The 22,991-nt window shown below is 35.4% G+C and overlaps 2 protein-coding genes and 1 long non-coding RNA gene across 3 annotated transcripts; 2 read left to right on the top strand and 1 right to left on the bottom strand.

Annotated features, from left to right (window-relative positions):
* Nucleotides 1-1,254: 1,254 nt before the first annotated feature.
* LOC132156983 (ras association domain-containing protein 4-like) lies at nucleotides 1,255-22,779 on the bottom strand. Its single transcript, XM_059566082.1, has 12 exons — nucleotides 22,282-22,779; nucleotides 22,107-22,179; nucleotides 14,937-15,022; nucleotides 14,755-14,830; nucleotides 7,458-7,603; nucleotides 4,585-4,655; nucleotides 4,199-4,359; nucleotides 2,519-2,620; nucleotides 2,399-2,450; nucleotides 2,184-2,305; nucleotides 1,770-1,867; nucleotides 1,255-1,690 (listed from the first exon to the last, which is right to left on the bottom strand). Exons 3-12 carry the CDS (start codon nucleotides 14,990-14,992, stop codon nucleotides 1,621-1,623), a joined length of 954 nt encoding a protein of 317 aa, XP_059422065.1. The 5' UTR covers nucleotides 14,993-15,022; nucleotides 22,107-22,179; nucleotides 22,282-22,779; the 3' UTR covers nucleotides 1,255-1,620.
* LOC132156984 (uncharacterized) lies at nucleotides 9,261-10,672 on the top strand. The gene is made up of 2 exons (XR_009437513.1): nucleotides 9,261-9,391; nucleotides 10,091-10,672. It is a non-coding gene; the product is annotated as an uncharacterized LOC132156984 (long non-coding RNA).
* Nucleotides 19,181-21,310, top strand: LOC132157580 (C-X-C motif chemokine 9-like). Its single transcript, XM_059566942.1, has 4 exons — nucleotides 19,181-19,354; nucleotides 19,445-19,571; nucleotides 20,677-20,754; nucleotides 21,238-21,310. The coding sequence occupies exons 1-4, from the start codon at nucleotides 19,282-19,284 to the stop codon at nucleotides 21,308-21,310; spliced, it is 351 nt and encodes a 116-aa protein (XP_059422925.1). The 5' UTR covers nucleotides 19,181-19,281.
* Nucleotides 22,780-22,991: the final 212 nt, after the last annotated feature.

The following is a 22,991-nucleotide window of genomic DNA, read 5'->3' as shown; positions in this document are numbered from 1 at the left end:
GACTCGCTTCGCCCTTAGGAATTAGAGCTTATTCCACGAGAGCAGTGGTTTCATCACAAGCTTTCTCAGTGGTTCTTCTATATGATGTCTGTGCTGCGGCAGGATGTTCCTCACCGAGCACTTTTGTCAAGATTTACAGTCTGGATGTGAGGATGGCTCCTGGCTCCCGGGTTCTGTCCGCTTGAGCAGATGCTTTCCTTGGATTCCAACTATCAGGTACGTCAGGCGTTATGGTATAGCGTTCCCATACGGTGACGTCACCGCAGCATCGAAGTGACCTATGAAAGGGAACATCTCGGTTACGTATGTAACCACGGTTCCCTGAATAGGGAACGAGATGCTGCGGTCCCGGCCATTCCGTACCTTGATAGCATTTCTTCAGTTCATGAAATCTGAGCAAAATAGCGCGCGGCACTCAGGTATACGATGCGTACACATGCGTAGGGCGGTGCCAAGCGCTATTTGGCCAATAGGATTGGCGGGATGGTATAGGGCTTCAGACATTCGTCACACCGAGGGGTGTTCCCATAGCCGGTGACGTCACCGCAGCATCTCGTTCCCTATTCAGGGAACCGTGGTTACATACGTAACCGAGATGTTTTTGTTAGTTAAAAGCTTTACTAAATCATGCATTGTTCTCAAAAGTACTAAATATAATAATACATAATTACATTTCTGATGTCATTACAACTCACGTTATTAAATACAAAAACATTTCAAACCATTATTTAAAAATCCCAGCTTACATATTTTGTGGCATAAAAGACTGACAAGTGACCCCGAACGCAAGAACAAAGTTTACTTTTCTCCTTGTACTACTTGTCCAGGAAATGGGAACCACCTCGAGTAATGTAATGTTCCTTGTTCCCAGGATGTCTCCCACTGTGTAACATGGGCATTCAAGCCAGAAGGCACTGACTTCATGTCTTAGTTTCAATAACATGAGCTTTTATCGTGGGAACTGACTCAGTGCAAGGGTCACTCAAAGAACAATAAGAAATGCTCATTGTGAAAATGAGGGAAACAGCACATTATTTTTTCTCAAGCAATAAAACAATGATTTAAGATGAAAATGAAACAATAAGAGATTGTATTGGAATATGATCATATGCATTCATTTTTAATATAATTATAATGGCAAAATGACCTTTAATTTTGTCAAAAGTCTGGAAGTCATTAAAAATTTTACGAATTAGACATTCTATATTGAGTACAAAACTAACATGACAAAAATGTGAGACCAAATAAACACAATTCCTTATATATTAGTTTTATTTTTAAATGTATAAAATGTAATATTGTTACTGTAGAAACATGTCAGGGGTGTGTATGTTCTGAGTTCAACAACAAAAAAATATATACACAGTAGTTTGTCTTTTAAGTCATAGAGTATAAGTGCATCATAAAATAACATAGGTAATTTGTATCTCCTGAGAATTATGGGTAAAAGTACTTACAGCTGCTAATTACTAGTTACCAGTAGTCTATACTTTTTATACACTAGTTGTTGCATTCATGTCTTTATCAAAAATGAAAAACCTAAACCTTGCAATCTGTGGATCACTGGTGTTGACTGTACAACAGAGAGGATGCCTTTTGATCTAAACAGTTGACATTTTCTCACGCATAATTTGCAGTATTAGAGATGCCATCCAATTTTTGCAATATCATTGATCTCAGTGCACTGTATCTGTGAAAAACAAAAGTACAACACAGATTAAAATGAATACATTGTTGTTTTGTTATAGGAACACAGATGTGAAACTTACTTTCTGGTTAGTTTTAAAATCTCTCGCTCTTCCTCCTCTTTCAATTTCTTGATAAAACTGCCCAAAACAGGCATTTCAAACTTAATATACTGTGCAACCTGTAAGACAATGCATTATTGCATTAACCACTGAGATATAAGCAGAGAGTATTCTGAATATTAACAATAATATCACAGAGAACCTGCACGTATGCATCAACATTTTCATTATACAATGAATGTTGAGACTGCAATAGAAGTATTTGTACTATTGTTAGTCCCCAGGATAGGATCCTATAATTAGACTTGATATGTAGCATCTGGAAGTGACATTATTGTTTACTGTGTCTATATTTGAACAACAGAATGTTAATTTGCCAGGGGAAGCACGTTCTGAATGACCTATTGTGAACTTTGAAATGTACAAAATACTTACATCATACGTTATCTCTTCACCAAGGTCCTTTTCCATAATAAATATTCGGGCGATTTTTTCACATGGACCATGCAACAGACGAGATACCAAAGGATATTCTGTGTCCTTAAGTTTTGCTCTCTCTTAAGACAAAAGATGGGGAAAAATATAATAATTACAATCTGCAGATCAGTTGACTTTTCTTAAAAAGTAAAGTTAAAAATGAAAAGGCTCACCCCCTGATTCATGGACTAGGTAGAGGCCAAACTCATCTGCCTTATTCTCAACCTGTAGAGAACAGGGAATTAACTATAAGGAAAAGATTGTGGTAGTCTGCTGAATAAGGGAAAACTTACCCGAAACTTATTAAGGAGAAGGTTAAGAACTTGCTGTGTTGTCAAAGTGCTGTTCACTCGCACATTAGTCACTGATCCATATGACGGAGTAAAAACTGATGTCTGTAAAGAAAATGTGTAAAAAGGTGATCAAATTCAGCGATAATTAATTGTGTAATATTTCATAAACTATATGGCACACAATTGGTGTAAAATCTGGCAAATGAGATTTGGAAAATATAATATAAGCTACAATAAAATTTATATAATTTTCTTACAATATAACAGTTGATATAATCCGTGGTCATCAATTTATCTTTGTCAACAGACAACTGTTACATTCACATAAGTAAGTAGTTGACACTTTTGTTCACAATAGAATACAATACAATACAATTGCTATAAATATACCATAGCAAAAAAGGAATCAAGAGCAGCAATAAAATAAACAATTGTAGAAATAAAATAAAATATTTTAAAAACCTAAACCTATTTTATTTCAGCTAGTTGCCAAAGCAACATTTCTTATTTCATTCAGTTTACCTTAATGTACTAAAATAAGTAACAACTGCAAATAAAACTAGATATAAAATTTCGGTTAAGACAAACTAAAGGTTGGCTTGAGAAAGCCTAGCATGTGAGTTTAAAGCAGTTTTAAAAGCCTGAAGTTTGAAAATTAAGATAGATAAGATAAATGTTGATAACATGTTTCTAGCATGATTAGCCCGTTACTATCCTATTGCTGGCATGATTAGCAAGTGACTAGCAAGTAACTAGCATGTTGCTAGCATGATTTACAAATGACTAAACTGTCTCTAGCATGATTAGCAAGTTACTAGCATGTTGTTATGTTTCTAGCATAATCATGTTGGTAGGATAGATAGATAGATAGATAGATAGATAGATAGATAGATAGATAGATAGATAGATAGATAGATAGATAGATAGATAGATAGATAGATAGATAGATAGATAGATAGATGTTTGATTTTTTTTTATTTTCAGTTTTATGAAAACTATAAGTCAGATCAGTCTGAAAAGTTGTAACACTAAGTCCGACTTTGGTGGTTTTAGCTTGAAAGCTCTAGGGCCACGTTCACACAGCAGCAGAATACAGTTGTCAGTCCTGTTTTTGAGTTCTAATATGGTCCTGAAAATGTACAGATGTGAGTTCGGTTACAGAATGCGGTTGTCACACACGTAAATAACCGAACTATCTATCTATCTACAGTATCTACATCTGCAGAGGCACCAGGCCAACTCATATGACTTTCAGGAACCATTTATGAGAGATGCAGGTGACATTGGATAATAAAAGCACATGGTGCAGCCAAGGGGAAGGCCTGCACAGGAAAACACTGCCTCTCAACACCTGCATCCATCTCAACACTGATGTACAACATAAACACTTAGACAATGAACATCTCCTTTCACAGATGCTGCTGTGGAACTTTATGAGAGCACATGGCCCTTGCCAGGCACAAGGCGTGCTGTCTTTCACTGAGCACTTTTATACTATTGTCCTGAACTTGGAGTGTGGAGGAGCTCCAACTCATCCCTGCCTTCCATCTGAGACACTGCATTGCTGATCTCTAGTTGAAAGCTTTATAGCTCAAGTTCAAGTGCACTAAGGTTAACTGTGCTTTTTTATATTATATTAAAGAAAAAAACGTATTAACACAAAAGTTGTATTTAAATTACTTTGTGGTTGTAAAAATGGCCGTTGATGGAGAAGCGGTGTCTTTTTATCCTCTGTGAATCGGCAGTGTTGTGGATTTTGGATCTTCTTTGGATATTCACGAAGCTTGCGTCACTTCTCGTTCTCAGCAGTTGAGGGATGTCCTCCTCAACTCCTTCCGCACCTGCAGCAGAGCAGCAACCAGAGACAAGAGCAGGCTAATATTAAGAAGAGGCATTCAATGATGTGTTGGAAATGTGGTGAACACCTAGATATGCATTTAGTTCAATTAAAACTTCTAATCTATAACAACCACCAATGTTGTCCATTTTCCAACATGAATGAATAACATTTTTGATAAGATTTCCCTAATTGTGTGTGGAATGATAGGGATCATTTTCATACTCACTGGGTATAGGTGAGGCACTGATTTTGTTGTTGTTGGGCTCTGAACAAAACTGGTTTTCAGCATTTTCATTCCTGTAAACAATAACCACATAACTAAAATACATAATGGAAGCATCATAAAAATAATAAAACATAATTTTTAGTTATTCCATCTCAACAGACCATACTATATACTATGAGCTTTATTGTTATTTAAATGGAAATTAAGTTTATTTTTGTAATTAATATTTGGAACATTATTGATCTTACACAAGCATCTGATTTCACACTTTTTTAGATATTATACAATATTTTATCAATATATAATACAGAATTAAGAATTTTCTCTATCTTTTTATATACAAACCCGATTCCAAAAAAGTTGGGACACTGTACAAATTGTGAATAAAAACAGAATGCAATGATGTGGAAGTTTCAAATTTCAATATTTTATTCAGAATACAACATAGATGACATATCAAATGTTTAAACTGAAAAACATTATAATTTTAAGGGGAAAATAAGTTTATTTTAAATTTCATGGCATCCCACAAAAAGTTGGGACAAGGCCATGTTTACCACTGTGTGGCAATACCCCTCTTCTTTTTATAACAGTCTGCAAACGTCTGGGGACTGAGGAGAAAGTTGCTCAAGTTTAGGAATAGGAATGTTGTCCCATTCTTGTCTAATACAGGCTTAGTTGCTCAACTGTCTTAGGTCTTCTTTGTTGCATCTTCCTCTTTATGATGGGCCAAATGTTTTCTATGGGTGACAGATCTGGACTGCAGGCTGGCCATTTCAGTACCCGGATCCTAACTCTACGCAGCTATGATGTTGTAATTGATGCAGTATGTGGTCTGGCATGGTCGTGTTGGAAAATGCAAGCTCTTTCCTTGAAAGAGACGACATCTGGATGGGAGCATATGTTGTTCTAGAACTTGGATATACCTTTCAGCATTGATGGTGCCTTTCCAGATGTGTAAGCTGCCCATGCCACACGCACTCATGTAACCCCATACCATCAGAGATGCAGGCTTCTGAACCGAGCGCTGATAACAACTTGGGTTGTCCTTGTACTGACAATGTTTTCTGGAAGTATTCCTGAGCCCATTGTGTGATTTCCATTACAGTAGCATTCCTGTATGAGATGCAGTGCCATCTAAGGGCCCGGAGATCACGGCATCCAGTATGGTTTTCCGGCCATGACCCTTACGCACAGAGACTGTTCCAGATTCTCTGAATCTATGGATGATATTATGCACTGTAGATGATGATAACTTCAAACTCTTTGCAATTTTTCTCTGAGAAACTCCTTTCTGATATTGCTCCACAATTTTTTGCCGTAGCATTGGGGGAATTGTTGATCCTCTGCACATCTTGACTTCTGAGAGACACTGCCACTCTGAGAGGCTCTTTTTATACCAAATCATGTTGCCAGTTGACTAAATAAGTTCCAAATTAGTCCTCCAGCTGTTCCTTATATGTACATTTAACTTTTCCGGCCTCTTATTGCTACCTGTCCCAACTTTTTTGGAATGTGTAGAAATCCTAAATGAGCCAATATTTTTGCATGACATTTCAAAATGTCTCGCTTTAAACATTTGATATGTTATCTATATTCTATTGTGAATAAAATATAAGTTTATGAGATTTGTAAATTATTCCATTTTCTTTTTTACTCACAATTTGTACAGTGTCCCAACGTTTTTGGAATCGGGTTTGTATTATTCATGGAAAGTGCCATTGTTGGTATAGTATCGTCGAGACATGGTTATAGTTTTTCTTAATATCATGAACTAGTTTTGCTTTTTATATTCCATTTTCATTTTAATTTACGTAGCTTTTCTTTTGTCTTTGTTTTATTTTTATAAGTTTTGTTTTATAGGTCTATATATTGCAATGGGAGGAGCCAACGACTGACACAGTGGGCAGAAAATAACAGAAAATAAAGCAAAAGAGGGAATAAAAGTGGCCAAAGGGGAAGAGTGTCCAAAACAAACAGGGGATCTGGTGTCCTCGTCGTGCTGCGGGGTTTGTGTGGGTTGAGTAGTGTTCATGGAGGAAGGGTCCAGGTAAGGGGACCCTTAGGTAAATATATATATATTTTTAAATTTATTTATTTATACACACACGCAGTATATATTTTTCAATTTAAACGACATGTAATTGTTTTTATCCATTTTATTTCATGTAATAAATTTTTTTATTTATGGTTAAGATACTTTGGTACTTTAACTTGACTGATTTTCTATTATAAAGAGTAACTGGAAACTTTCATTGAAAAAAGAAACATCTGATTACTCAGATTTATCTGTTGTAGCTGTTGTTGCTATACAATAATACAATCACGATGAAAATCTTCAATGTTCACGTGCTGAATCTTCTTGCTCACAGTATCAAATCAAGTTCACTGCAGCTTTCAACATTAGAGCTGATTAAAATGATTCCATGATTCAGAAGACTCCTGCACGTGAGAATAAGTAGCAGCCCAGGACTCTGAATAACCAGTTCCTCTGTTGGTGAAAGATCAACACCACATTACCACAGTTTCACTCAGTTTCACTCATGTGCCATAATGTTCCTCAAAACAAAACTTTCTAACAATGACCTTGACCACGTCATCAACCCCTAGAGAATTACAGAACTCTATCAAATTTCAAGGTAATAATTTATTGGCTTTTTAGGAAATGTGCACAGTATGATCAAATCTGAGCTGACTGAGAATGATAAAGGAGCAGTCGTTTAACCTACTAAAAAGCACTACACACTTCCTGGCCCATGCCTGAAAATGTCTATAACTGAGTTAATGAGAGAAACAGATGGAGTTATGACCTAATGAAGGAAAGGACACATCTGGGTGTGGTGTAGCAGCAGCATTCAGGTGGTTCCACCCACCTGCTGGACTCTGAGCTCTCCGACCTCCACGCACTCGTGCAGGCATAACGAAAGCGCTCATTGTCATCGTACATTTCCAGTCTGATTGGCCTCCTCAGGCCCCAGGAGATGTTGAGTAAACCCTCCACGATCAGCTCGCCCTCTTCCTGCAAGAAATAATAATAATAATCATTAACTCCTTTGTCAGATGGAGGAAATCCTGCTGGCTCATGTCTCAGCTCTGTTTCAAGTGTACGTGCTGGAGAGGCAGTTGCAAACTGCAGATATTCAATTGGAGGCGGTGAAGTTATGGAAAGTCACTTTAGGAGGAGTACAATACAGCACACGTACTAGATGTATTATTCGAGAGTTTGATTCTGAACAATAATGTGCTTTCAAATAAGTAATATTTACTCAGTTGATATATATATATATATATATTCATCATGTTTAGAAGAGGTAAATTAAAATTTTACAGTGCTGTAACATAGGCCACAGTCACAACTAAAGGAAATATACTTACATTGTCTAATCAAATTTGAAAGTTTAAAGGCTTGGATTTGTTTTTTTCCAAAAGTTGTGTTAACACTGTTGAAAACTGTTGTGCTGCTTAATATTTTTGTGGAAACCATGATATATTTTTTAAGTTACATTATGAATATCTTAACTATCACTTCTGATCGATTAAATGCATCTTTCTCAAATAAATGTTTTAATTTCTTATGAAAAAATCATATTAATTTGAATGGCAACACCCCGAGGTTCTGCATGTTTCAAATTGGGAATCGTAAGACTGGGATTGGAATTTATATCGTAAGATTAAGATATGGCAAATGTATTATTAAAAATGTACTGGATGGATAGACGAACGGACGGATGGACAGATGGACTGTATGATCCTTTCAAGCAGAAACGTGACACTTGATCACAGTCTTAATCCTAGGTCTAAGAAGATAAGTCTCTTCCGTTACAGAGCACGATACTGTCTTGACAAAGCTAAATATGCCAAAGAGATTAAACCGTAAGGTTTCATTCAGGACAGCTGCTTAAAATAACTAGTTGTCAGATCATGTAACAGTCTGTAATTGTCACATGTAACAATTAAAAGATTTAACCTAATTTGATGAGCACCTTTCTTAGCTGTACTGTATAGTTTTGGATTTAACTGAAGGGTGAATCTGAAGTGAGGAAACAATTCACTTGTGAATACTATTATTTACATCTTATATTATTACCACAGCTGCATTCCAACTTAAACCTTACAGTGACACATTATTTCAACAAACCACAAAACTAATGTGTTTCAGACAAACTCCTTTATGGTAAAATTTACATAATTATATGGATGGAAGAACTTGTGTCAACATCTCATTTCAGTCCAAGGCTATTTACGTTCCGAATTTACAGAACTTGATTTAATTCTCAATTGTTCAGTCCTCAATCGTACAGGAGATTCTTGTGATTCTTTAACTAAATAATCATTCAACACAATCAAAAAGCAAGACAGAGGTCAGAGCTGCAGGCCACCAGACTTTTCCCCAATCGATCTCTGAGGAACTGCTCTTCAACAAAAAAACTGACCAAAATAAAATATTGTAATTGTGTTGGCAGCTGTTGTAATTGTGAGTGAGTGCAGTCAAGTGTCATGTAGGTGGAGGACTGAGTGCTCCTAGGGCCTCATTGTTACTGCAATGTAAACATTTGTGGCAGCTGCGGCGGGGTCCCATTGGTCAGCTTCCTCTCTACTCTCCATTCAGCACACACACACTTCCTGTCAGGCAGGCAAGGTCAACACTTAGCTAAATATAGTGCCATTAGCCTTGGCTTATTGTCCTTTACTGCCGTGGCCTATAAAAGGAGGTGAGCTGCCTCTAAACCAGATCAAACCAAACACAGTCTCAGACACAACCGCTGCAAAACAACCAACACTGCGATCCTACAAGCTTGTCCTACAGGTAAGTTTGAGATATCTGATTTACTGAATGATCTGTTCCTTACAACTAAACATTTCTTGACTTCCAAATGTCATTAAAGACTCTTTAAAAAAAAGGTACTTTATTTACTGGCATCTATGTTTCCATGAAGAACTTTTAACATCTATGGAAACCTTCTATTGCACAAAGGGTTCTTAGTAGTGAAAAAGGACTTTTTGGAATATTAAGATGTTCTTCACATTAAGAAAAAAAAAGGTTCTTTTAAGCACTATTCACTAAAAGGGTCTTTTAGAACTCAAAACTGGGGACCCCTTTTGGATGCTTTATTTTTGAGAGTGTGGACACGTTTCATTGCACAACAGGCTCTTCATAATGGAATAAAGATTTTTTTTTTTTTTAAATGTTCTTCACACTAAGAAAAAAATGTTTCTTTTATGATCTGATCAATTATAAAGGTTCTTTAGTGGACCAAAACTGGTGCTTAGTGGACAAGTTTTTTTGGAATTTTGTTCTCCACTCTAAGGAAAACAATGGTTCTTTTAAGAACAGTTTACTATATCAGTTATTTGGTGAGGCAAAAAAAATTGGTTCTTGGCCTTGTAGCAAAAAGAATAAACAAAAAATAAACAAACAAACAAAAAAAAACCTTTTGGAACCTTAATTTTTAAGAGTGTAGATACAGAATACAAGAAATACTAACAATCTCTCATCTCCCTCCAGGATGAAACCCAGAAGATTACTCTTGTCTGTGGCTCCTCTACCGACAATAACAGAGTCACGTGAGGACCTCTCGCAGTCCCTGGAGGAATACATGAACTCCATCAAGGAACTTGCCCAGCCTGCTTGTGGCCCTTTGAGGATATCCAGGACTCAGAGACGTAAGCCCATGGGGAAGCAAACTGGTACTATCTCAACATCACGCAGCAGTTCCCGGGCTCTGCAGCCCCGCCGCGCTTCCCTGGGTCTGGACGAGGCCATGCTGAGGTTCAACAGTCAGGTGGACCGGGGCTCTAAAGACCCACTGGACTGGCTGTTTGCACAGACACACTTACAGTCACATGGAGAGGATTTACGCAGGACAGACAGTGCACCTGCTGCTTTGTGGTTACTCTAATGAGCCAAAGCCTAATGTCATGTTGATGAGAGGATAACACTGAACGAGTGATGGATGAACTCAAGAGGATCTCATGAACTGAACTTCTTAATTTATTGTCTGAATAGATTTTTTGTACAAAGATGCTAATGTTAAATGTAAAGTCATGGTTTTCTGTTATGTTTTTTTAAATAAAATTTAAGAATGTATTTTGACTTATTTTTACAGTACATGTCCTTTCTATCTATCTATCTATCTATCTATCTATCTATCTATCTATCTATCTATCTATCTATCTATCTATCTATCTATCTATCTATCTATCTATCTATCTATGTGAGTGTGTGAGTGAGTGTTTAATCCTGATAAAGTAATGCTAATTATTTATTTATAGTCAGTCATGTATGTATGAATACACATCAAGTCATCTAGATTTGTATTAAGCATGTATGTAAGAGAAAAAGACCAATAACAATATTACCATCAGCTTCTAAATATGTTACGGCAGTTCTAGCTATCTATCACAGACATAAAGATTTCTGCACACTTTCATATTCACAGATCAGGAATAGCTTCCCACAATATTATCCCTTAAGCAATTTATGCAAATAAAACAAGGCCAGGGGCTAAAGTACAACAGTACTTTTCTTTGTGGTTAGAAACACATATATACTTTCATATCAGGTTCCCAATCCAAGAGATGACATTTGTGATACATAAGCTTAAAGGGAGAGTCACCAAAAACAAAATTATGTCAGCATTTACTCAATGACATTCTTCAAAATATATTATTTTGTGTTCAGCACAAGAAAATAATTCGTAAAGGTTTGATACAACATGAGAGAAAGTAAATGTTCACAAAATCTTTTTTGGTGAATTATCTTTTTAAGTTCAGTTCTGAAGCTATGGGCGACCTCTGTTGGCTGCATGTAATTTTACAGCATTGTCTAAACACAACCAACAGAGGGCGCTCAATGAACGCCCTGATTCTGACCTGCTGCCTGAGGACGAGGAGGAAAGAAAAGTGTTTTCTTTTGTAGTATTACCATGAATCATAAAAATGTTACAATAAGTAACGCGATGTTTGTTTTATTTTAGTGGCTTCTAGTGTTTTCCAACCAGTTCTGTCACAATAATACCAACATGAAAACGCATTAACAGGTATACTGATTAATAAAGAAATTACACAGCAAGTCTGTACAGAAAGGAAAGTAAAAACAGTCAGTGTAGCGTGTAGACATAGTTTCTGTTTGTTCATAACCCTGCTTAAAAAAAAAAAAGTTAAGTTTAAGCTGGAAGTAGCTGGTTTTATCTGGTCTCCCAACCTGAGCAGCTAAAGAAGTTGTCAAGAGACCCCACTAAAGCCAGCCTGCTGACCAGCTATAACCAGGCTGGATGACCAGCTAACACCAGCCAACCATCTTAGGCTGTTTTTTTTTGTTTATTATTATTATTATTTTTCAGCAGGTATGTAGTATTCTAAGGTTATTTCACAGAAATTGCTTAAAAATGTGGAATTTTTCATTCATTCGCTTACAGACCTGCTCGTTACAATAATCTTTCAAAGAAGTGATGCACCGACCTGGCGAAATGTCAGTTCCAGTGATTAATTTTTCCTTAAGTGTATTGACTTGTGTAAACATGTTTCCAGAATTGGCGCACCTTGACTGCAAGTTGTCTAAAGACGTACAATAAGCTCAGAAAATAGATTGTGGATGGTTGCTGCATTCTGCAGAATCTGAGACTAATCTCTCATCTCCCAAATCTAAAGTCTAAACAACACCAAGAAGCAATATGACCAAAATGCACTGACGTGCTTGCTTACAATAACCAGGAACCGTTTATAAACAATAGTTTAGGTTGGTTAAACTAGACAAATTTACATAAATGGCAATTATTCGGTCACAGTGGACCAAGTTGAAAGTCTTCAAGTTACGTGAAAGGAAATTGAGAAGGGAAAAAGTAATTATCATGTTTCTAAAAGTCCTCAAACATAAATCTGACAATGGTAAATCATCTTCATTTTACTCGTTGTATTTTATCAAAATACACAGAACTTACCAGAAGTCAATAATTGCTCCCAGGTTCAAGTCGGTCTTCTCACAACAACATGGTTAAAAAGGTTTATTTGATCTTATTTATTAAATAAAATCAAACCTGAATATCTTAGACAATTTCCTTAACTTTTAAAGCTGATTTTGAGTGGATGTCTTCAAAAACCTGTGCTGATATTGTATAAAGCAATATTCTCTGAAGATATAGTCACTTTTTGTCTGGGCTTACCTTTGTAGGCCTGTTGTCACATAAATGTACACAAGTGCCAGGGCTTCTACACAGAAAGTAGTTGGTTTATAAGAAGTACACTATCATCAGAGAACCCAGAGCATTACAAACCTTGCTACATCAATACTTACTTTACTAGGCTCCTGCAATCTATCACAGTTACTAATTTCCTTTCAGCAATTTCATTTCCCCTGAACCTAGTCTTTATCTTAATGTGTCTTTCATCGGTTTGTACATATCTGCCCCCCCCCCCCACCCCTTTCTTGCTCTTCCTCTCTCCATACAGATAATATCACGTGGTACTATCTGTTTATACTCACAATACCTGAGGATATCCCTCATGTGATATCACTCATGTGATAATCAGGTTTGTCATCACAGACATTTCAACATTTAGATCCTAGAACAACATTTAGATCCTAGAACAACATTTAGATCCTAGCCAAATGTGAATTATGGCATATTTATGAATAAACTCTTCCTGTTCCATTTATGGCATTTAGTTGCAAAAAGTGTAATATATTATGCATATTCACACACAATGACAGTTATTTTAAAAACTGTTATTTTAGTCACTACGTGAGTCTGAGAAGTGGAAGATCTCTTTTACGTATCATACTGAGGTTAAATTTGGATCAAACTCGTTCTTAAATCACAAGCAGCCTGCAGGGATTTCCCAGAGACTGTAACAGATCCTACAGATCATAACAATGTGACAGACTTCACAGATCACACAAACCTCCTATTAAAAACACTTGTTAAGTTACTTGTCGTGATAAAATTGGAAATAATTAGGAGATTGTTTGTACTCTCGGTCATGTTCACTGACAGAAAAGATTGTAAATCATTTGTAGATATGTATATACCGTATATCTCATAAATCTGGATTACGTGATCAGATTCCAAAAATTAGGTACTTGTAATTAGATTAAATTACATTTCATCACTTAAACTGTCACTTAACAGCAATAAATGATTCATAATTTATTGATTCTCCCTAATTCTTCTTTTTCATCTTTTAAACTGTACTTTCTAAAATAGCCTACCACTTATAGACAATCAGAAAGTCTTCTAGTCTTCTGCGGACATTCACACAAAGATCAGTCACTAGTCAGGTGGCTGTAATTACACAGAAAACTGAGAAGCCATGGAGACAGCATATTACCACTGGATTTAAAGAAATCATTTCAGTTTTAAGAACCGTTTTCTTAGCATTTCAACGTTACATCAACTATGGATGAACATGCAGGGTTATTTAATCATGTATTAATTTGTCTATTAAATGTAATTTGGAATCAGTAACATATTACCATCTGTTAGCAATCTACTAAGCTCTGTTCATATAATCACAATAATTTTTTATTCACTTATAGATACATATTTATACAAGCCACATATTTTTGTTCCATAAAATTTTTTATGTAAATAAAAATTAAAAATATATTTATGTTCCATAAAAATATTTTGTAAATTTCCTACAATAAATATATCAAAACTTAATTCATGATTAGTAATATGTATTGCTAAGGACTTCATTTGGACAACTTTAAAGGGTATTTTCTCAGTATTTAGATTTTTTTGAACCATCAGATTCCAGATTTACAAATAGTTGTATTTCCTAACAGACCATACATCAACGGAAAACTTATTTATTCAACTTTCAGGTTTTTGTTTGATGTATAAATCTCCAATTTAAAAAACAAATGACCCTTATGACCGTTTTTGTGGACAAGGGTCATATAATTGTTACAATACAAATATAATAATGTTATGCATCCAATCACATGTCATCTAGGCCCATTTAATCAGCATTTGTAAGAATGGCACTTGGATTTATGCCAACGTCCCATACTCCGTATTCATACTCCGAGACAATGATCTTTTTGTTTTGCTGTCTCACACACTCTGACGCAACTCTTGGTCAGATTGTATCTATTAATCACTAACCAGGTAACAAAAGATTTGATTTAGGTATGAAGTTAATTTCACTTTCTGTGATGTAGCATACCTCACGAATCCGAAGCTGGAAGCTTTTTCCCTCATGATAACAGTTGTACGTTTTTAGAAGGGACAAAATATCAGACCTGAAAAAAGGACATGATTTAACAACAAGGGCTTAATATAATCATGTTTAGTTAGTTAGAAAGCATGTTTCTAATGTTCAGTGTGTATCAAAAGTGGAAATCTTACTTTGCAATTACTTTTTCCTCATTCAGCCTAACATAGGAGGTCTTGTCAGGATCCATAGTGGGGTTCCTCAATAGAAACGCTTTCAGCTAGAGATAAGCAAGACAATGAGAGAGAAAGCAAGGAGAAAGAGATAAAGTTAATAATGTCAAGAACAAGAACAAGTGAGTGATTAGCAGGGAATAATACCTTGTGTAATGTGATTTAAAAAATACTCATAACTAAAATGAACCATTAATGTCACCATAAATCTTGTGTAGGAGGAACAAGTGAAAGTAATCACAGGAATATGAAGAAATCACATGGTCCAACAGTTAACAGAATGTGTAATTTTCCCACAAGGCTTGTCATGGCATGTTTTCAGGCCTTCTGACAGGTCACAGAATAGTAAAACATTCTTCAGTGGAAAAGTTTTGAAAATTCTTCACTCAGCTGTTTTGCAGATTAATACAGAGAAAAAACGCACCATAAAACTAGCTCGTATTAATTAAATTATTAATTATTAATTACTAATTTAATTATTATTATATATATAATCATAATTTATGTTTTCACACCATACTGTATATAATTATAATTCCATTTTAGGAATCTGTTTCATATATTAAACTATAATATGGCTTCAGAAGTCTTTCAACAATGAAAAGTAACAGCATACAGGTTTTTAGATGACATGAGAAGGAGGAAATTATGACAGAATTTAAATTTTTGTGTCAAATGTGAATAAGGGAATTGCGCGTAGCCTGCATAATCTGTATGTGACCAAGTTTTTAAAGATTCCTGCAGTAATGGGCTTCTGTAAATGCCTCTCTATTATCTGTGTTCAAATAGCTTGATCCCGTGGGAGTAATAACGCAGCACTGGAATTTCCAGGAGTGGCATGAGAGCTGGGAAGTCCCTCATAGGAGTATAAAATGACAGCAGGTCACTGAGCACCTACACTCAGAAGCACTTTCATCATGATGCTGACAGTGTCTGCTTTGCTGTCTTTCACCCTCAGCATCCTTCTAACAGGTGAGTGTATCAGAACAGACGAACTACAGTAACTGAACTAAAACAGTAACTGAGCACCTGTTGGGTTATAACTGAGTTGGCAAAATTCTACGTAATATAATCTAACATTTCTGCAAAGCTAGCTGTACAGGTTTAACGATAAATTATTTGAATTAGATATTTTAATTATATACTATCGTTCCAAACATTTTTAATGCTTTTTAATTCTTTTATGCTCACACAAGCTTAATACATTTTATCAAAATACAGTAAAACCGTAATATTGTTAAATGTTTTACAATTTAAAATGACTATGACTAATTAAAATGACTAAAATGACTAAGATATTCTAATATGTAGATTTGTTTAGGTTTCTTTGGTGAATAGAAAGATTACAAATGAAAGCATTTTAAATATAAGTCTTTTGTGCGAAAACATTTAGTGTCACCTTTGATCATTTAAATGCATTGCTAACTAAAAGTATGAATTTCTTTTTAAAAAGTACAACAATCTTACTGACTCTGAAATTTGTCGATACATCATGAATGTTTAATAATTTAAATTTTTCTATTTTCCTAAATACAGTCCAAGTCGTGGACAGCCAATATGTTCCAAAGACCTGTCAGTGTCCACAGGTCATACAAAGAGTCAAGGGACCATTTTCAGATTTCAATGTCAGTCTAAAAGGACCTAACTGTTTACAGGATGAGATCATGTAAGTAGTTCACACACATTTTACTTCATGAGATTCTAAATGTACGTGCAGAATTGGGTTTACATGTGCTATTATTCTCTGTATTTTTCATTAGAGTCACACAACAGAAGAATAATGGACTCGTGTGTCTTAGTCCAGATGGTCCCCAAGGCAAAAGACTGCTGGAATGTTGGCAACGGTAAGAGAGTGTTATTGCTGAATGAGTCTCTAAACTACAGCACAGCATATCCAAAAATCACTCACTCCAAACATCTCCAAATATGATGGTGGTCTGCAAGTCTTAATCTGCTGAGCTTGAGTCTACTGTTTTTTTTTTTTTTCAGCATGCAAAAGGATGGCAAGGACCGCAAAAAATGCATACACCAACAAAAGCAAAAGCCAAGGCAAAGAAACAGGAAGCAAGTAAAATCCAGGAAGGTCAAGTCTTAAACTCAAATACTAAAGACTCTGAGAAAAGAAAGTAAGAGATCCACAGGAGAGAATACTCTTAAAAGCTTTTGCAAAGTGCTTTAGTGCTGCTGTACATTCATATGCACTAAACAAGCACGTAAGAAAGGACATAAGAAAAGGCTGAATTCAGAGAAGTGCACGTGTGTATGGAGACCAAGGGATGGCATACAATGAAGACATGTTACAACAGGGACAGCATTTAACCTTGACATTTAATAAAGGGATGAGTTAAGCCCTTTTAACATTTCCGGACAGTCAGAAGACACAGCTTCATGGTCTTATAAATTCTTATACATTTTTATATTCTTATTGTTCTCAAAATGTTATATAAATATATATACTTATAAATGCATGTTTAGTGATCACATGAAGAAAATGTTTTTTTTTACAGTTTAATATAAAATAAACTAATATAATAAACATAAGCTAACACACAAAAAATAACTTCTGTGTTTCTCTACCTTGTGTTCTCATGTACATATAATTATATATATTTATTTATTTATTTATTTTGTAACCCTTAAATATTACTTTAGATGCTATAATCTAATGCGTGTCTGCAGTCATTTTAAATAATAATATTAGTGCTGTCAATCAATAACCAGTCAATCAAAATGAAAATGGCAACTAATTAAGCACACATTTTTTTAGATTTTTTTTATATTCAATCTTCAGTTTATGTGGAGACAACATAAAGACAGTATATTTTTAATATTTGTTTAATGGCATCTTTTTTTATGACTGAAGGTGAGTATCACTGATACCAATACTACTGATGTCTCTAGGAAATTCAACATACCAGTATAATTAAGAGCTATCAATATAAAAAATAACAACTTCTAAAACCATTATAATAAATGTCACTTATCTGTATAAACAGAATTTACAGAAAATATACAGAAATTGAATAAAGTGATCAAACATAAAATCCTTAAAGCTGCAGTACATAACTTTTGACGCTCTAGCAGTTAATAAACAGAACTGATTACAGACTAATCTCTAATTGACATACCATTCGAATTTCACATTAATAAATTATTTTATCCCAAAAAGCTAATTATTCTTCCTTCAAACTGGTTCTCTTTAAAATACAAATCTTGTGTAATCCCAGGCTATCTGTAATCAGATGTACATTTAAAACTGGAATATAATTCAATTTCAGGCACATGTGTTTCAAAAACACAAAATCCTTTCTGGATTACAATTCGCCAACAAAATTCTAAATGTAATTATTCCCTATAAATGATCTGTGAATCAGGCTAATGTAAGGTAATAGTTTTGAACACTAGCTGGTTATATACTTGCTCAAATATTGATTTTGGATCATTTTTTAGCAAACTATGTTACGGACTGCAGCTTTAAAGCTGCAAAAGTTGTTGATTTAATCTTCGTTCTTTTGTTTTTTGATTAACAGACATCACAGCAGCTGGGTTATTAGGCAACTTGTCTGCTATTACTTTAGAGAGCTGCCGCCACTGAACGTGTAATGGATCTGATATGCATTTCTGTAGTTTCATTCCTTGCTTTAATATGAAACGATACAGGCTACAGCACACCACCATATTAGTGAGTGCAATTGAAGAACACAGTATAATGGCTGACGGGACAGAAAAATAGTTTTTACTGACATATAACCTGACCACATCACATCTGCATTTCACTGATGTACACTGATGTACAGCAAAGATGCTCTAAATGCAATTATTGTTGAGAAAAAAGAAGCAGCAGCTGTGAGTGGGGTGGCCAAAATGAATCGCCTGCATTAAAATTATAATTTTAACAGCACTAAATATAATATTTAATATAATACAATATACCACGTGAAAGCACATGGTTTGCACATCTGATTTCAATGCAATTTCTTTGTATATTCAATGGTTCAATGTGTGAGAACCCTTCAGTTTGAACAATTAATCCTTAACGGATACAGAACAGCATATGTTCAAATACAAACTCTCTGAACCATATAACCACTGACAGAACAACAGCATTCCAGACCCAAAACGAACAAGGCGGGTACACAGGTGTTGAGAAATCATCTCTCATTTACCTGAAATCATGTGACTCTGATCCTGCTTAATATGGCAATACAGGAAATGTTTTCAGGAGGGAAAGTGAGGAAGAACAAGAGTACAGTTCTGCGCAAACACACTCGAGAGACATTCTTGTGATTGACACAGCTTTAGAGAAATGGCTTTCAGGACTCTGCAAGCAAGTGCCTGCATGCTTCTCCTAATCTCAGTCTGCTTACACTTCATGACAGGTACCGTAGCATTAAATACTTATCAGTGCAGATATTGGTCTTGGAGGTGATGTGGGACATGTGGTTTTATGTTTCTGGATTTGTCTTTAGGTATCAGGACAGCTACAAGTCGTGAAAAATGTGAGTGTGTTGAGGAAACTGGCTCAGTGCACTGGAGAAAAATTATAGACTACACGATCATACAGAAACATCCTCTTTGCAACAAGGTTCAAATCATGTGAGTAAAAAAGCATAATTCCCATTCAGGGGTTTCTGAATATGTTGTGCTACGTAAGATTCATGAGACAAGTAGATTTTAAGGGCAGCCTCTGAAAAAGATGTACCTTTGATGAATTGTCGAAAAGTGTTTGCCTAAAACACTTTTGCAGAAATCATTTGGTAATTCAGATGCAGTGACTCTTTCCACAGATCATTTGCTTCAAACTGATATTCTGTCATCATCTTCTGCCCTCATGTTACTCACACTCACATTACTTTTTTATTTACATTTACTTTTTTTTGTTATCTCAATGTTACTTTTTGCTTGGTCATCAATGTCTGTCGTTGCAAGATGTAATAATTGTTTTAGCATCTTTTTAAATAAACAATATATATTAAGTTAATGTGACCTTTCAATGTGTATGATGCCTCTGCCTCCAAGTATAATACTATATGATATATACTATATAATATATATAATATATAATATAGTACTATTCTAAGAAATTCAGTACTTTACTGTAATGCAATGTCCCAGCATTACTGTGACATAAGTCTGTAATAATTAACATGGAATTATATCCCTCCTGGACATTTTGCAATCCAGGTAACTTTTAATGGTGTGTGAAGATATTACACAATATCTCATGTTGACGCATATCGCGAGTTGGGATCATTTATGTGGTGGTAGTTTCATTTGAATTTAGGCTTGAATGGGCATGTTAAGACAAATAATACTACTGAACTCTGGAAATATGAGCTCTGTTATGGCAAAATCTAATGGAATTTAGGCATGAGTGGGCAGGATAAGACAAATAATACCACACTGAATTCTGAAAATATGAGCTCGCTTTTGGCAAAATCTAGTAAATACAGATGAAGCGGGATAGGGAAAAGAAAGAAATATGAAATGAAAAACTAAAATGTCTCCCTTTATCTGGATTAAGTTTTAGTAAAAACACTTTTACAATAGTCTAAGCATTAATGAAGCAATGCTTCATTAGACTTCAAATATAGTTTGTTTGGAAGTTTGGCATGAGTAAATCCCTCAGATCAAATGTTTCTGTATCTTATTGCTTGCAGTGGTTTGCACACATTTAAAACAATCTGTTTCTCCTCCACAGACTGCAGCTGTCAGGTCAACAAGCTTGTCTAAATCCAGACTCCAAGCAGGGTAAAAAACTGCAAAAATGCTGGAAAAGGTATGTCAACAAACAGTTGCCCTCTAATGACACTGCAATTTATTTGATTATAATATACACTCATTTAAAAAAGTGTAAATTAAAAAATACACGGATTTAAAACCTAAAATAGTTTTTTTTTTATAAAGTGAAAACACTGCCACTCTGTGGCAGAAGTAGACACTACCATAAAAATACTTATTCTAAGATTTACTAGCTCCCGACTCTCTGCTTACCATATAGCTACAAAGGCTATACGAGCGTATTAATACATTAACAATATTGACAATAAAATATATAAAATACTGACAAAAAATTAAAAAAAAATAAAATACTGGTTATATGCATTACTAGAAGCCTTGTGTTTACAGATTGTATGTTGTTACTGATGCTTTCAGAGATGTTTGAGTCAATATAAATATGATTTAGGGTTGAGAACATGTGTTTTTGCTTGCTCAGCTTTGTGGGCCTCCCCAATAATTAAACCCCTTCACTGTTGTCCAGGATTAAATTCAACACACAGAAGAGGAAGGTCTGTCTGATGCTCAGAAAGAAGAATGGACCAAAAAGTGTGTAGAAAGACTATGTGTCTTTGTCATTTATCCTGCCTGTCCTTTATTTTGCACAAATAAATGATATATGTATTATGCAGATGGTTTTTTATATTTTTTGTACTGCTGTTTTCTAATAAAATCTTGTAAAAGTTTTTGCATGGTCTTTGCGTAATTATCTTTCTATTTTGTGTCCATATTTGAAATTAAGCCATTTGACATTAAATTTTAAAATACAATTTACACTTTTTATCTGAAAGCGTCCCAATTTGCCTGTATTCACCTAATAACAATCAACAAAAGCCTTCTATTCAGTGATGGAAAATACTTTGAATATTCTATGAACTAACCCCACCTCTGTCTATGACCATTCTCATTAATTATTAAATATGGCACTTTAGTCTCATGGCAAGTAATGCCTTTTGAGAGAAAAAAAAAAGAAAAGAACACAATCTACTGTGTCTACCAAAAAGAATCCCATTTGTGCATTAGACTGATTTACATATAAGGGGTCATATCTAGAGATGCTCTCCAGCTGCATAAAGAAATAAGCCCCCTGCACACCCAGTCAATTACTGCAAACCAGCTGTGACTCTGCTGCAGGAAAATATCAGGCATAGAGCCCTTAACCACTTCTGGATTTCTGTGTCACTATTTTGCAGAAGTTGGACATATTTGAAAGACATCAGCAAAACACATGTTTTAAATAGGCTATTTTTGATTTGCTTTCGTTATGTAAAGAAACATACAGAAAATATCACAATTCTGTCAGGTGTTTCACTCAAGTACAGTTGGTTTTGACAGCTGTATAAAAACACGCACCTGAGAACAGTTTCAGGAGAAGTCTAGGTGTCCTTCAAAAGAGGACAGCGGTACATACAGCTCACCTGCAGAATTATTCAGAAAAAAAAACACCTCAATAAAACCATTTCCATTATTAATACACTCTTGTCTAGAGAACCTATCATTACTGTTTCCTTGCAGACATTGTCCTTACCATCTCATGAAACGCCGTTCCTTTGTAAGAGCCGTCGGAGACCAGCTGTTTTGTAAGACACGACGCCTTATCTTCCACTCCACTCTTCTACTTCACCCTGCTTCTTCCTCGGGGAATAGACGGTCAAAATAACGCTACTCATTCAAAAGACTGGCAGCTGTGTAAACCAATCCAATACTCCGCTGAGTACAGAAGCCAATCAGAGACGTCCGTGGGTGGGAGTCTTCAGCGGTTGCCCTGGGAAACGCCGGGACCGTTCACAGCATTATTAGCATGTCCGTGAGATAATGATCACTAGTCTTGCGATAACCATGAGACAATTAAGCTGCAAATGAAAGGTTGCCGTTAAATTGCCTTCGGTACACTTGTCATATCACAATTTCATTAAGCGGTAGGACTTCAATAATTTAAATCTTCAGTTAAAATGTGTAAATTGATGAACAATTAAGCACGCATATAAATGCAAGGCTAGATAGTTTCTTTCAGTCTGACAAACTGGGGCGCACGAGCTTCCTGTTTTCAGCTCCGTATGAGAATATCTTCTAGGAAAATATGACACGAAAGGTCGGATAAAATATTTGAGGAAGTAGATGCTTTGAGCTGCCAAGACACTTCCCCCATGGGAAGACAGATTTGTTTTAGAAGGGAAATTATTATTTCGACGGCACTTGCCAAATAAGAGAACTGAATTTACAAACAAAGTGAATACT

Source organism: Carassius carassius, chromosome 14, assembly GCF_963082965.1.
Source record: "Carassius carassius chromosome 14, fCarCar2.1, whole genome shotgun sequence".
Taxonomy (NCBI): domain Eukaryota; kingdom Metazoa; phylum Chordata; class Actinopteri; order Cypriniformes; family Cyprinidae; genus Carassius; species Carassius carassius.
This window is presented reverse-complemented; position numbering and strand designations above follow the sequence as displayed.

What these genes read in the sequence shown, in the direction of transcription:
- LOC132157580 (XM_059566942.1), top strand. Translation starts at nt 19,282, where the DNA reads ATGGCTTTCAGGACTCTGCAAGCAAGTGCCTGCATGCTTCTCCTAATC. An exon ending in CTGCTTACACTTCATGACAG is followed by an intron (nt 19,355 to 19,444) that starts GTACCGTAGCAT and finishes ATTTGTCTTTAG; the next exon opens with GTATCAGGACAGCTACAAGT. An exon ending in CTGCAAAAATGCTGGAAAAG is followed by an intron (nt 20,755 to 21,237) that starts GTATGTCAACAA and finishes ACTGTTGTCCAG; the next exon opens with GATTAAATTCAACACACAGA.
- LOC132156983 (XM_059566082.1), bottom strand. Translation starts at nt 14,992, where the DNA reads ATGGATCCTGACAAGACCTCCTATGTTAGGCTGAATGAGGAAAAAGTA. An exon ending in CCTAGTCCATGAATCAGGGG is followed by an intron (nt 2,306 to 2,398) that starts GTGAGCCTTTTC and finishes TTTTGTCTTAAG; the next exon opens with AGAGAGCAAAACTTAAGGAC. An exon ending in GTGAAGAGATAACGTATGAT is followed by an intron (nt 1,868 to 2,183) that starts GTAAGTATTTTG and finishes ATTGTCTTACAG; the next exon opens with GTTGCACAGTATATTAAGTT.